The sequence below is a fragment of the Lactuca sativa genome, chromosome 3, assembly GCF_002870075.4.
Source record: "Lactuca sativa cultivar Salinas chromosome 3, Lsat_Salinas_v11, whole genome shotgun sequence".
Classification (NCBI taxonomy): Eukaryota; Viridiplantae; Streptophyta; class Magnoliopsida; order Asterales; family Asteraceae; genus Lactuca; species Lactuca sativa.
In genome coordinates this window covers 16,004,224-16,019,111 of record NC_056625.2, presented here as the reverse complement: position 1 = coordinate 16,019,111, position 14,888 = coordinate 16,004,224, and the positions used below count along the sequence as shown (strand labels likewise).

The following is a 14,888-nucleotide window of genomic DNA, read 5'->3' as shown; positions in this document are numbered from 1 at the left end:
CACCCATTTGAGCAAAATTCAAAATTAGGAAACGATAGCCACCTGGTTCTTCTTCTTTTTCTTCTTCTTTTTCTTCTTCTAGACCCACCTCCTGCAAGGCCTAACACGTACCACCTGTTGTCGGAGGACTCGTATGCATCTCACTATGAACGACAGTGGCATCGGAAGTGGGTTTCAACGTGAAAGGGAGCGGAGGAGCAGGAGGATTACAATGGAGGTGGGGTTGCTAGGAGTCTTATATGGGATTACGATAGAAGGGTGTGTGCTTGATTTAATAATGGGAGTTAAACATTCTCAAAATGATGATTCATTAGAAAAGGAGGGTTGAAATTGGTTGATATTTAGAGAAGATGAAGATGAAGATGTAGTTGAGAGAGAGAGAGAGAGTACGGTGGAAGGTGGGGGTGGGGTGGGTTCCATTTTTTTTAAAATATTTTATAATTAAGAAAATGTAATATAATGTAAAAAAAAAAAAAAAGAATTAAAAGGGTAAAATAGATCTTTCAACTTTTCAGGGACTAAAACCACAAAATATTTCAGTTTTTTGACCGATGGCGCAAGTTAAAAACATTTTGGATTTTATCCACATTTTTTCGCAGACCACAATGACCAAATTTATAGTTTAGTCTTTTCCTTTATATAATTTTTTCTTTTTCAAAATTCATTTGTTGGTTATATGGCAAATAACTTTTTTCTAATATATACCCTAATCGATATGTTTTTTTCATTCACATTAGAGTCCGAGAAACTTGACGATTAAGTCATTTTCGTTTATTGCTTCCAATCGGACATCGAGGCTCTTTGGTCTTCCTTATTGTTGAGGCGAGAGTCTCAAAGTGCACCTGATGATGTCATATTCTCATTTGATTTTGGATGTTTTTTTTTTCTTTTTTTTTTGTTTCGTACCGTTTGTTGATTATATATTCATTTTATAGAAAGTAAAAGAAAAACCTATAAAATAAAGAAATGAAATTTTATTTTTTAGACTACTGCCAAAGATATAAATAAAGGGAAAACATGGAAAAAAAACTCATCGATGCCTCCATCACGATAGGATCAAGAATCAGGATGTTGCCTTTAGTGACATGTTATTCCTGATGGGGTCGATGTACCATCTCAACATCCTGATCGAGTTAAATAATTTTACTTGTATGTATTACAAAATGTAATATAATTTAAATTTTAATAACAAAATATAATTAAAATATTATAAAATAATGACAAAGAAATCACATTTTACCATTAATTTTTATATGTTTTTATCTTTTTGTTTTCTTAAAGAACTTATGGAGTGAATTATTGTTAATATATTTGTAACGTCTGGACCCTGATATGTATTTTAAATTAAAGCATTCATTTTTGCAAAGGGAATCGACAAGTCGGAGGTCCCAGACTCGTCAAGTAGGAGCGAATGATTGGACGCGGGAATTGAAGCCCACTCGACGAGTCGAGAGCCTCGACCCGACGAGTAGGGCTGCCAGAGTGAAATCCTAATTTTCAGGGTTTGCGCCCTATTTAAACACCTTAACTGGCCTCAACTACAACCTCCATCACCTCCAAACCTTAGTTACGAAACCCTAGCCCATTTTGAGTGTTCTTAAGCCATTATTGTGTGTTCTTGGTGATTTTGAAGCTAGAGAAGGAAGAGGAAGCTTGGGGATTCAAGAGGAGACAAGTAGATCTAGAGTTTGTGTTGCATTTCTGACTCATTTGGAGTATAAAGTCTATACCTTGTCTATTCATGTACTAGATTCCTTCATGGAGTAGTTTAGGGCTTTAAGGAACCGTTTTTGAAACCATTAATGGATGCAAGCATGTTTGGGGTCAAGACTTCAAATCTAGAGTCGTTGTGGGACTCCATGGGATAAAGGTGCCAACTTTATGGCCATGGGATAAAGGTGCCAATTTATGGCCATGGGAGTCCCATGCATCATAAGAACCACTTTTAGAACCTTTTTGAGCTAAATAAACCATGCATGAACGTAAAGTTTGTAACTTTACGTGTTATATCGACCCTAGAAGGCTAAATCTATGTTTTGGATGCATTAAGCCCGACTAAAATTGGATAGCTGTATGTAATTAGACTTTAAGGGACTCGACAAGTCGTTCTTAGGACTCGGCGAGTTGGGTCGTGGTTCCCCAACCTTTTCTGTTACTAAGCAAACTTGTTGAGTCTAGAAAATGACTCAGCAAGTTGGATGTGTTTATGGACTTGAAGACCAAAGAACTCGATGAGTCCACGGATGAACTCGGCGAGTTGACGAGCAAAGGTCCCAACATATATGAAGAGGAACTCGACGAGTTCAAGGACGAACTCGACGAGTTGCGAGTGAAATGCCTCGACTTGTATGAAGGGGAACTCGACGAGTAGGATCGAGACTCTAAAGTTTTATGGACCCGGGAACTCGATGAGTTGGTGGACCAACTCGGCGAGTTGAGTCAACCAGAAGGTTGACTTGGACCCAAAGGTTGACTTTGACCAAAGTTGACCCTTAAAGGGGTCATGAGTATGAAAGAGTAATTAATCGAGATGTTATGTGTAGGAGTTTGAGGAGAGTTGATCCCAGAGTCGAGGACAGTTCAGCTACTTCACGACATTGAGGTGAGTTACCTTCCAGTAGAAGTGGGTCTAAGGCACCAAGGCCGACCCACTAGTAAGAGTTATTGTAGCAATGATTATCTTTGTGATAACTATCCGGTATGTCGCTATTTGTTATGTTTATGCGCTAGTATGCTTTGATGTTATGTGATATGTGATAGGAGGGGTAGGATAGACCCTAGTACCAGTTGATAGGGCCGAAGGGGTATGTCAACACCCATATAAGCTAGGCAGTATATGGTTATATGTTTATGCACTAGGATGCTATGTAGTAGAGTAGGGGTGAAATAGTCCTCGGTACCGGTCGAAAGGACCGAAGGGGTAGGCCAACACCCTGATATGCTAGGCAAGGTACCTGTCGAAAGGACCGAAGGGGTATACATCACCCTAATATGCTAGGCTAGGTACCGGTCGATAGGACCGAATGGGTAGGCTAGTACCCTGATATGTTAGGCGATTATCGGTTGAAAGAGACTGAAGTGGTAGTCCAGTACCCGGATATGTTAGAAAGTATATATGTTATGTGGTATGTGGTATGATGAGGGAACTCACTAAGCTTTGTACTTACGGTTTTCAGTTTTTGTTTCAGGCCTTTCTTCTTTGAAGGGAAAGAAGTCGACACGGTAGCAGCACATCACACACATGATTTTCCGCACATGAGATTCTTAGGATTGTACTCTGACATTGTTACTATTTTATGATATGGTTTGAGACATGTGATCTATAGTTTTTATGAAATGAATTAACTTGATGACTTTTTCTTATAAATTGTTTTATAAATTCCTATATAGCAAAAATGAAATTTTTGATCTTGAATTTTGAGATGTTGCAATATTCACCAAAATTATGATGATCGTCTGGAGAAATAAATATACTTTTTTTATTATACTACCGAAGCATCTTCCGCTTCTAAATTAGTTATCACCGCCAACATATCAATCTGCGACATTGTATTAATCAATATGTATCTCTTCAATTGGATCATTATCCACCGGATACAAATGTACAAGAATTGAAAGTTGTTAAATAATTTTTTTTAATGATTCAAATCACTCTCATCAACTTTATAAAGACAAATTATGTGAGGTTTGTTTTCTAAATTTGTCTTTTGTTTCACCAATTTTGATAATTTTGAAAATTTTATATATGTAGAATCTCGACAAAAATGTTTTTAACAAACAGTCTAACACATATACATTTTTTATTTTCTGATTTTCGTAAACCGCCGATACAGGTAACAATAAAAAAACTCATTTGAAATATTTGAAATCATGTTTTTAACAAAATCAAAAAGTATAAGTTTTTGAATTTTGCTAACAAATTCAGGCAAATAAAGGTGAAAATGTTTGATAACAAAATTAAACAAAGGTGGAAACATGTTCTAACAAAATCACGATACAAAAATGATATCTTATAAAATAACCATTTATTAGATTGTATGATTTTTCAGAATCCACTAACATACATGTTTTTTTTTTCCAGACAAAATAAGGGCTTTTGAATTTTGGATATGACTAAGATTTTGGAGTTGCCCACTTGTAACAACATAGATTTTCACATAAGCACATCTACCAAAACTCCAAAAAAGAAACGTATGGCATCTATAATTTTATATATTTTCAGGTCTTAGCCTGTGAAAATCATGATATTTAGATGAATTTGCTAATCTTTGATTATTTTTTAAAAATATATTAATAAAATTGACCTATTTGTCATTTTTTGGTATATATTGCTACTAACGGATTAACTTACAGCTAACATAAATGACTGAATTTTTTTTTTAAACGACAAATTTAATCTAGAACCATCAACCTCAAAAAACAAAAACAACACCGAATATCGTTGAGTTAGAAACTCTTTGTATGGTAAAGGACCGGATAAGGATGTCAACGGAGACAAATGGAACGATGATTGCATCTCCCGCCCTCACCCTCGAAATTTCTCTGTTCCCCCACCCCAAATCCCTGGATTACCCCCGCCCCCGCCTCCATCCCCATTTGGGTTGACTTTTTTTTTTTTTTGGATGAACGAAAGTGTTCGTTGGGCTAAAATAAGTTTTTTTTGGTCTAAAAGAAATTATTTTTAGATAAAAGTTGTTATTTATAGCATAATTTTACATGTTTAAAATAAAAATATTATAATATCTCAAAAAATTATACTAACTAGTTAAAAATGATGGTATTTTATTGAAAAGGGCTTGTTTGTAATTAATCGTCTTGTAAATGAACCCTTGACTCCGACCTTGAGCAACCAAAGTTATAACAGAGGTGACGACTACATCATCCCGCCGGGTTGGTCCTAAATTAAACCCTAAACCCTTCTCATCAACAAAACTGGAAATTTCTTCCTTCCTTTCATTTAAGGTTCATGTCTAAACACTGTTTCTATAATTTTCATGCATTTTACTCGTTTATCTACTTCGCGTTTTAATCTGAATCGAAACTTTTGTGAATCTCGATCCAGGGGTAATTCATTCAATGGCTTACAGGCGTAGTCTCACTATAAGGGCGAGACTATTCGCTCAACAACGATTTGCCCCTTCATTCTCTTATCTGCATCAGGAAGACGATCGTAAAAATACGCATTCAGATGAGAAGGTAACGAGCTTTCTCCAAAGTCGATCATATGGTTGCTTCGGTAACAACTCCAACACTTCACTAGGGTTCGGGGGAGGCGGTGGCGGTGGCGGTGGCGGTTTGAGTTTTCGAGATCCAAGATGGTCTCAGTTTCTTCAAGTACCGATGACAACAAGTGGATTCTTGTTAACTAGAAATATGTCGACTACGATTGGAGATGGAGACGATACCGAAAAGATTGAGTACATGACTGATATGGCCGATGTTCTGGCTAATAAAACCATGGAAGTGGCGTCTACTCAATCCCCTGTTCTTAGTGAGGTTGCTGTTGCTGCTGCGGATTCTTGGCTACCAGTTGCAGCTTTGCAGTATGCCATTGATGGGATTCACAACTTCACGGGACTGAATTGGTAAGGAAGGAATACACTTGTATGACTCTGTTAAGGCTACTGCCATCATACCTTGCATCTGATGTGATTCAAGTTTATGGTTTGAAGTAAAAGTTTGCTCCTCTTTGTTTTGGGATGCTTCTTTTGGATCATGGACTTCAATTTCGTATATAGCTTTAAGAGTTGTGTGTATTATCAAACTAACAAGAACCCACTTCTTTCAGGTGGGCAAGCATAGTAATAACAACTCTTGTGATTAGAACCTTATCAGTTCCAATCATGATTAATCAGCTCAAGGCTACCTCAAAGTTAACTGTGAGCTATACTCTCTCCACCTCTCGTTTTCTAATTGACTTTCTTCCTAACATCTTTTTTAGTTTGCACCTATGGTGGCAAGATGGTGCAATTGACTGGATTCCACTTTATTAACTTACCATTTATTTTTTCTGTTATTGATTGTCATTGCTCATAAAATCGAGTTATCTTTTTCTAATTTTCAATATTCTGTTTAATAGTGGCATTGATTTTTTCATATCATGCATACAGATTTTGAGGCCGGAATTGGAGCAGATTAAGCAGGAGATGCAAGATAGGGTATGTCCATCAAACTTCTTCCTTAATGTTGTATAGTTAAAAAAAACACAAACACTGACTCCTTAAAACATCATGTTTATGCTTCGTGTGCTCCCATAATAGTTGTTGATTAATTATTTACTAATCTAATTAGACACACTTAACCATTTAAGAAGGTGAAACTTGTTTACTTATTTCAAGTTATTATTAAAATACTCTTTTCAGGGCATGAGTCCATCAGCTGTAGCTGAAGGTCAGGAAAAGATGAAGAAAGTATTCAAGGAGTAAGCACTTGTCCATGTTCCTTATTGTGCATGACATGATATTAGTTGTTACTTAGATGATTATAGACAATGCTTATAATAATAAATTTAATATCTTTTGCAGGCATGGTGTTAGTACATTTACTCCATTGAAGGGGCTTTTCATCCAAGGCCCAGTCTTTGTCAGCTTTTTTCTTGCTGTAAGTGAAAAATATCAAAACTCGAAAAATCTTTGGTTTGCATTATATCCATTAATAATGTGGAAAGAAAGATGACACATGTCTTATAATTTTTGTTGGACAATTTGGTTTTGCAGATTCAGAACATGGTGGAAAAGGTCCCATCTTTCCAACATGGTGGCATCTCTTGGTTCCTTGACCTTACGACTGCTGATACTTTCTATATTCTTCCTTTTTTGACTGCATTTTCATTTTGGATAACCGTAGAGGTACACATTTATTTAATCCCTTCCTGTAAACTAATAATTACAAAACCTAATAACTTTTATTTTGCTTGATTGTGGACATGCTCAATGACTGAATCATGTTTACAAAACCTAATATTCTTCCTCACTCAGTTTAACATGCAAGAAGGTTTGGAAGGTAATCCAGCTGCTGCCACAATGAAAAATGTTTCAAGGGGTTTTGCTGCTCTTACAGTCCCCCTTACTGCAAGTTTCCCAAAGGCTAGTTCGCTACCCTTTCTTAATTATTACTAAACTACCCCTCCCTCCATAAAAAATATATCTCATCAAATACCCTGTTCACTTTCATGCAGGCCCTCTTCTGTTATTGGATCACCTCCAACTTGTTCTCTCTAGTATATGGATTAAGTAAGTTAGTTAACTTAGATCAATTCTTGTAGATTTACATCTAATTTTTTTTTTTATGGTATTCTTGTTTCAGTAATAAAGAAACCCTCGGTGAAGAAGTTTCTTAACATACCAATTATCATACCTCCTCCACCATCTCCTGCTAGTCAATCAAAGCCAGCTTTCTCCTTCTTTGAGGGTTTGAAAAAGTATGCAGCTGCTCAAGCAATGCAACAAAGACAAGGAGAAACAAAGCCTGCCATCACTAACCAAACTACAGCTCCACTTCTCAGTCAGAAGCCTTCTTCAGATGAACAAAAGCTGACCACTCAAAGAGTCTCATCATCATCAGTCCTCAGCCATAGGATCAAAAATCTTGAGAAAGAAGTCAAGGGAAGAAAGAAGAACAAGAAGAGGTGAGAGCATGGAAGCCAAGGTCGCATTTAATTATGATACGCCCCTTTTTGAATAAATGTGTAATACCATATTTCATCATATTCTTTTTTTGACAAATTTAAATTATATAGTCAGCCACATATCAAACCAATCTCTTGATGTGATAGATATGTCTACTATTTTTGCTTGCTAGAGGGAAGAGGGAGTCCTTGCTTGTAGGAACTTAGAAGCTTGTTATAGAAAGATGAATATGACATCGACTATATAAAGATGACATATAACTCTAGTTTTTTGTTTTCATGTTTTTATTAATTTCATATGTACTATATATATATATATATATATATATATATATATATATATATATATATATATATATATATATATATATATATCATGACATCTATTTGTGCAACCAAGTCGTGTTGCTTCCACTAAAGTATAATTATCAAATTTTATTGCGTAATCTTAGTATCGTTACTTTCTAGTTTGTGTGCATATTTTACTATTAATCAACACCACATAATTCGCAAGTAAATTCACATGTTAAAACGAATCTTGTTATCTTAGAAGTCGTTTTTTTAGATTAGTTTTTGAATTACTTCAAAGTTTGATTAATTTAACCTTGCCTAATAAACATACAAACATAATCACTTCACTCATACATCGTAAACGGATCATCATCATGACTTCAAAGTAATCACATATAAAGTCTTTCGTTGTACTTATTACTGACCACCGTTATACTTATTACTAACCACAATAGTGATGGATGTCTTTGTTGTCAATGCATTCTTTACCACTAATTATGATATACTTACCACTTAATACACTATTCAATATCATTTTTTTTTAATTCAATTTTTTTTAAATATATAATTTTTTTATATTAGTTTTTCATTAAATCAAAATACCACATTACACTAAAAAATCACATTAACTAACAAAAAAAAAACAATTACAATAAAAAAAACATTATAAAAAACAATTACAATAAAAATTACATTAACTTAAACTAGTTTTTTAAGCCATATTTTTTAAGCATTCAATTTTGGGGAATACTCAAGTTTTAGCCAAGCTTTGAAGTGTTTAAACGGTTTGTGGTTTGTGTTTTCATATTGATGTATGGTTACAGCAAACGACTCGCCTTCGTATACGTTGTTTATAACAAAGTTATAAATCCATCGAACTCATGGCATTTCATCCTCATATCGCGAAACTTTGAACATATTTGATCAAGACTACGACTTTGGCAACCTATTAAATCATTGAAAACGTTTCCAACTTTTACCCAAAAATCACCTGACATTCGAGTACTCTGGCTCTTTTGAAACCACCATCCTTGCTAGTGCCAAGGTCTCCTCTTTATTTTCTGACCAATTCATAATTTTGGAAGCCATTGGCTGTGAAAGATGTTGTGTGTATATTATGTATAGAGAAAGAAAAGAATGGTGTAAGAAATGAGAATATAATATGATATTTATAAATAAAAATGTTGTTTAAAAAAAAGTTATTTCTTTAAAATTTGACCGTTGAACGGTATAAAAAATGCCAAAGGATTTCTATTTGTCATCCTCGCTCGTCTTCCCCAACACGAACACAACCGGACAGGGTGGCGTGCACGGACCACGACCGTGGCCACATCAACCACGAATCGGCTCGTGGCCGGTATACGCGATGGTCTAATCTAAAGACTGGTTTATGGTAACTGTACATATATAAACATAATTTATTGAGCATTAAAAACAAGTTATTTGATTATTACATTTTGAAACTGCATAAATTAATTCCAACATTTTTTTTTGACACCACATAAATTAATAAGCATTTTTACAAGGAAAACACAAACACATTTCACACAAGTTGTTGCAAAATCTATATTCATATTGCAAGATAAGATAAAGTTGCTAAATTTACACACAAACAAACAAGAACATGCAACACTTCAAAGCTAATTTGAAGTAGAAAAAAAAAACAACCTCAAAAAAAAAGGATCCTTCTCATCTCTTGTGATGAGAAGTATGGCTTTTTCTTGTATCCGCTTCAATTGGTGTCAAAGACCTAATGAAGGAGGAGGAGAAAGAGGATGAGCACTTCTTTTTAAATTGTCTCTTCACTCCTTTCTTCCCCCATTCTTCAGACCTTATTCTTAAACCCTAAAAGAAAAATCACAAAAAATTGGACTTTTCTCATAACCGATAACTGGCCTCCTCGTATGCCTCAACAATCTTTTCATTCTTCTTTAGCCTTTAATTAGGCCATTGTGTAGCTTGAAACAGAGACCACCGCTGGAGAATCAGTATGAATGTATACAAAGTCGATGCTTTTTCCTGCTGCTAGTGAGCTCACCCATGTTGGGAGCCCATATGAACCGTTTGAGTTCTTTGTGAGACCCCATACAGGACCAAACAGCTTTGTAATCGAAAGGTTCAGCTTCTTGATTGTCATCCTTGATTTGTTAGTCACTATAACAGAGTATCTGTAGTACGTTTTGCCATTAGCTACCCATGAACTTGTAGTCTTCTGTGAAATTCCAATCAAACCTAAACATACAATAGAATCTTCCTTCAGTCACACCACACCATAAAGTTAAGGAAAACAAGTTAAGATTATAACAAGATTTACCTTGTGGGGTTGGCTTTGGTTGAACAGCAATGGGCTTACGTAGAGGAATTTCAACTGCAAAATATATATAAGTGGAAACAAATTAAAGATTGAATTAGAATTTAGAAAATGAGATGAAAATGGTAAAATATAGGAATTAATGTTCCATATAATGTATACCTGGAAGGAGCTGGTTGTAATTACCAGCATGACCAGCATGTAATCTAGCCAAAACTCCAATAAGAGGGGCGTTGTTATACGTAGCAGGCTCAGTCTGCTGAAAATTGTTTCTTTCATCAGCGAAATTGTCATACGCATCTGGCCCACCAACAATGGCGCCCGTTAAAAGATTCGGGTCGCTTGCTTTTCGGCTGTACCATGTAGCATAACCACCTCTGCAGCTAACGAACGATGGGTTAACCTTAATTGACACAATCGATGAACCTCTGTGGTGTACTTGTCGTGGGTAGTTGTTCCCATATCCAACCATATAACTTGTTGCTCTTGGATTGTCTCCAAGAATATAATCCACCTACAAAAAATCCAAAACCAAAGCTTAGGTTAGATTTCGATTCGGTCAATTCATTACCCTAATGTTAATGTATGTTGACTTTAACAAGTCAAACTTGACAATATATATTTCTGTTCACCTGAGATTTGGCAAATGCTATAAGCTCAGGTGGGGTGACGGTGCCGGAAGAACAGTGTAAGTTTCTCCGGGCAGAAGTCAGGTAGTCGGCATAGACAGTAAGGAGGAAGGATGCACTCGTCACAAACTGCAAATTGTTCCATCTTTGCCGGAAAATGAGGCCTCCGGGAGTCCTTTGGACATTGCGATTACTCTTACCAAGGCATGAACACATAAAAAACTCTGCCTTTTCTTGGTACTTTCCGAACACCGGTCCATTATTGCCGGCCTTTCCTCCCATTAGGAACTGCATAACACCAACCACAATACAAAATCTTAATATAAACGCACACACAAGAGTCACCTATTAATACATTAATTAAGAATCCTACTCATGTACATCCATTTAAATTTTTACAGGTATCTGACCTTAGCAACGAGGGTCTGAACGCCGGCGTACTTAACATCCCAACCGAACTCCGTCATGGACCAGCCGGTCCCACCGAGGGCATCGCCGTTCCGGCCAAGGTAGTCCAAGTAGTACTTATTGCTTGTGGCCTTGTACATCCAAGCAGCTGCCCATAGCAATTCATCCTAAAAAAAAATCAGAAAAATAAATTAAACGCAAGGGTAAATATGTAAATTAACATACACGGGTGAATGAAAGAAGTTAGTTAAAGATGATTCGTTAGATCTTATTAGAAGAGATTATGTTCACATACGGCGTATCCACTGACGGATCTGTAGTACTTCTGGGCCACGGTGATGCTACTGTCATATTTGCCCCTGTATTTGTCCGCGAAATCGAATAGCTGAAAAGATGACAAAAGGCTAAATTAGTAAAAACGGCCATGTCGTGGGGGTGGGGGCCAAATGGGAATTTGACGCGAGATGGTGTCGTGGGGCCATGTGTGTGTTCACCGACAGTATAGGGGCCCCACGTGGCTAACGATAATCAATTAGATCCAATCGACGGTTGACATCTGTGACCCAGCAAATCTTACGCTGCATACACATTATCTTTCTAGTTTCTACCATGTGTTTCTCCTAATCGTATTTTATGATATTTGACAGCGATTTTCATATGTGCTAAATTTTTATTTATTAATGAAATTATATATATTTTGTTTAAACTGATATCTGCCATTTTTATAGATTTTTATAGATATATTATATATAGATATGTTTTGTTTCCTTCTATGACTGTAAATGTGATTGTCCTTGTGCTTGTTTTGTTTAATCGCGACATCCCAAGTGTGTTTCCATAATAATATTATTATTATTATTATTATTATTATTATTATTATTATTATTATTATTATTATTATTATTATTATTATTATGCATCAATACTTGTACCTTGACTTAAGACAAATGAACCATACAACAATCCTTCAAGGAAGTAATCACTATTCCATGATATGCGCATTATAAATGCGGGCAGCTCTGATGCTAACTTACACCTGACAACAATCAAGTCTGACAGCAAAGCCATGAAAAGCCTAACTCTATTTATTTCAACTGTCTTGCTAACCTACGCCCATCTCTGTGCACTTGTATTGGATATTTCCATCTTGTTCAGTGAGATTTTTATTTTTGCCAAAAAGAAGGATGACACACTGACACAGTAGGGGTGTCGTAAAAGGACCCTAGTTGTATTACTATTTACTTCAACTTTACTTGAATGAGAGTTTTTGTTTTGTTTATTGGCTTGAAGAACATTAAATTTAAATTTTATCTTTATGCATACGAAAATTGCTTTAAATAAACATCATATACTAGTTGGGTATAAAATATTGTAGATACTAATAAATACTAGTAGAAAACAAAGTTTTAGTAACGTGCCATGTTTGCTAACATGTATGTGATTACAAGTTATTTTGTGACACATCCCTCCCAAGTATTTATTTTCTTCAACCATCTTGACATGGCTAGCTAGGCTTTATGACAGAACCCTAACTTCTTACTATCATATGCCAGTCTTTGCTAACATACGCCTAGTTTTATGTGACACCTGTGACCGGGCTTTGTATAGTGGTTTTAAAAGGCCCATTAAACAATTTTCATTTGTGCCAAGTATAACTCCAAAATTGCATACCGAGACATTTACTGACCTGGTAGGCATGAGTGAGAAGTTTTTTGGAGTAAGCAGGATTGTAGCGGTGGAAGACAATGGAGGCGGCGGCCATGGCGGCAGCAGTTTCTCCGGCAAGGTCCGATCCAGGGTTATTTTTGTCAATTCTGTAAGCATTTCTTGAAGTGGTCATATCCTCTGGCCTTTGCCAACAGTAGTGGTCCGTGTTACCATCTCCCACCTATAACAACAGTTCACACCATGCATTCAATCAACATCTCTAATAAAACATAGGGATCAAACTTTGTTATAAAATAATAACACTTCTAATTACATCCAAAACAACCCGTTTTAAAACTTAAAAGCACAACTGAGATGAGCATAGACAAAGCTTACTGGGTCCCACCATTGGTGGTACAGTAAACCTCATCAACCAACATGTAAATCAAGATTGTACCTCTCCATAAAGTACATTGGGTTCGGGGTGAGCTTTCATGAGGTAATCAGTGCCCCATTTGACAGCATCCATGGCATGAGCAAGTTCACCACTAGTAGCCATTTGCTTTCCATATTCTATTATGCTCCAAGACATCATTGTCACAGTAAATGCCATTGGCAACCCAAACTTCACATTGTCTCCTGCATCATAGTACCCTCCAACAAGATCCACCTTCAAAACCAAAAATTAACCATCAAGATTTCAACTTTTTTTTCAAGCTAATATGTGGGTTTGAATCTTAATACGATTTTACAGAAATATACCCAAATGAGGTTATTTCGTTTTGTAAAGAAACAAGACTGTAAATTGTAGAAACTAAAATTACCCCATTGACTTTGCCATCCATGAGACCGGAATTGCCTCGCCATTTGACTCTTTGAGTACCAGGGAGGTAACCGGATCTTTGAGCTTCAAAGAAGAGAATGCCCTTGCTCAGAGCTTGCCTATAGTCATGTGCACCTGCTAAAGCCAAAGGTACAATCCCAATAAGCAGAAACAGAGTAGTTGCTATTGAATACAGTCTCATGAACATCTCCATTACAAATCACTCAGTTTTTTTTTCTTCTGTTTAGTGTAACGACAAGAATAACAAACTGGATCTGTTAATATGGTAATGTTGGTTTGGTTTATCAGCTTAAACTCCTGAGAAACCAATTCTAGAGAGAGAGGGAGAGAGAGGGCGGAGGTGGAGAAACAAGTACTGCAAAGAGGTGGTATATATGGAGGAGAGGAAAGGGAAGGTGCCAAAAGCTCAGAAATGAGCAGATAGTAATAAATGCTGTTTTTTTTTTTAACTTATGTTATTTAATCTGAACAAAAATTATTCAAATTAAAAAAAAAAAAAAAAACAAAATATTAAAAAAGAATAAAGGGTTTTTTAGTAAATATGAAGGCTGGGAGTTTAGACCATGTGAATTGCTTGGAACGATCCTAGTGTGGGGAGAGACATTGTTTTTGTAACATACAAAACCTGTAAATATGAAATGTTTTTTACATTAAAGATTTAGTACTACATCTTTTTCTCAATATACATGTGCAATATTTTACTGTTAGGTACGATATATATATATATATATAAATATATATATATATATATATATATATATATATATATATATATATATATATATATATATATATATATATATATATATAAAACCCCGAGTGTTTGCTAAAACCAAAAGATTTCTAAGAACTTGATAACTTCTAATCCGTTCATCATTTTTTAAAACCGAAAACATCAATCTTGTATAAATGGTACATTTAAGCTATATCTAGTCTAAAAAAAATTGACAATTTTATTTATTTATTTTGGAAATTTATATGTATGCACAATCAGCAGTCATATGGACTGCGGACGTGCACAACCAGCAGTCCATATGACTGTTGAATGTGTTCACCAGCAATCCGTCCGACTGTTGATTGTGTATAAATTCTCATTTCCACAAAAAACTTAAAAAAAATCCGTCACATTTT

At 35.6% G+C, this 14,888-nt stretch overlaps 2 protein-coding genes across 2 annotated transcripts; one reads left to right on the top strand and one right to left on the bottom strand.

The window, feature by feature from the left end:
* The first annotated feature begins 4,804 nt into the window (after nt 1–4,804).
* LOC111894278 (mitochondrial inner membrane protein OXA1) lies at nt 4,805–7,893 on the top strand. The gene is made up of 10 exons (XM_023890355.3): nt 4,805–4,962; nt 5,063–5,585; nt 5,789–5,879; nt 6,111–6,158; nt 6,363–6,421; nt 6,525–6,600; nt 6,717–6,848; nt 6,978–7,085; nt 7,178–7,232; nt 7,306–7,893. The coding sequence occupies exons 2-10, from the start codon at nt 5,077–5,079 to the stop codon at nt 7,629–7,631; spliced, it is 1,404 nt and encodes a 467-aa protein (XP_023746123.1). The 5' UTR covers nt 4,805–4,962; nt 5,063–5,076; the 3' UTR covers nt 7,632–7,893.
* A 1,566-nt stretch (nt 7,894–9,459) lies between these two features.
* LOC111894312 (endoglucanase 6) lies at nt 9,460–14,112 on the bottom strand. Its single transcript, XM_023890393.3, has 9 exons — nt 13,738–14,112; nt 13,371–13,583; nt 12,954–13,154; nt 11,562–11,651; nt 11,269–11,433; nt 10,862–11,146; nt 10,392–10,743; nt 10,233–10,286; nt 9,460–10,150 (listed from the first exon to the last, which is right to left on the bottom strand). The coding sequence occupies exons 1-9, from the start codon at nt 13,948–13,950 to the stop codon at nt 9,861–9,863; spliced, it is 1,863 nt and encodes a 620-aa protein (XP_023746161.1). The 5' UTR covers nt 13,951–14,112; the 3' UTR covers nt 9,460–9,860.
* Nucleotides 14,113–14,888: the final 776 nt, after the last annotated feature.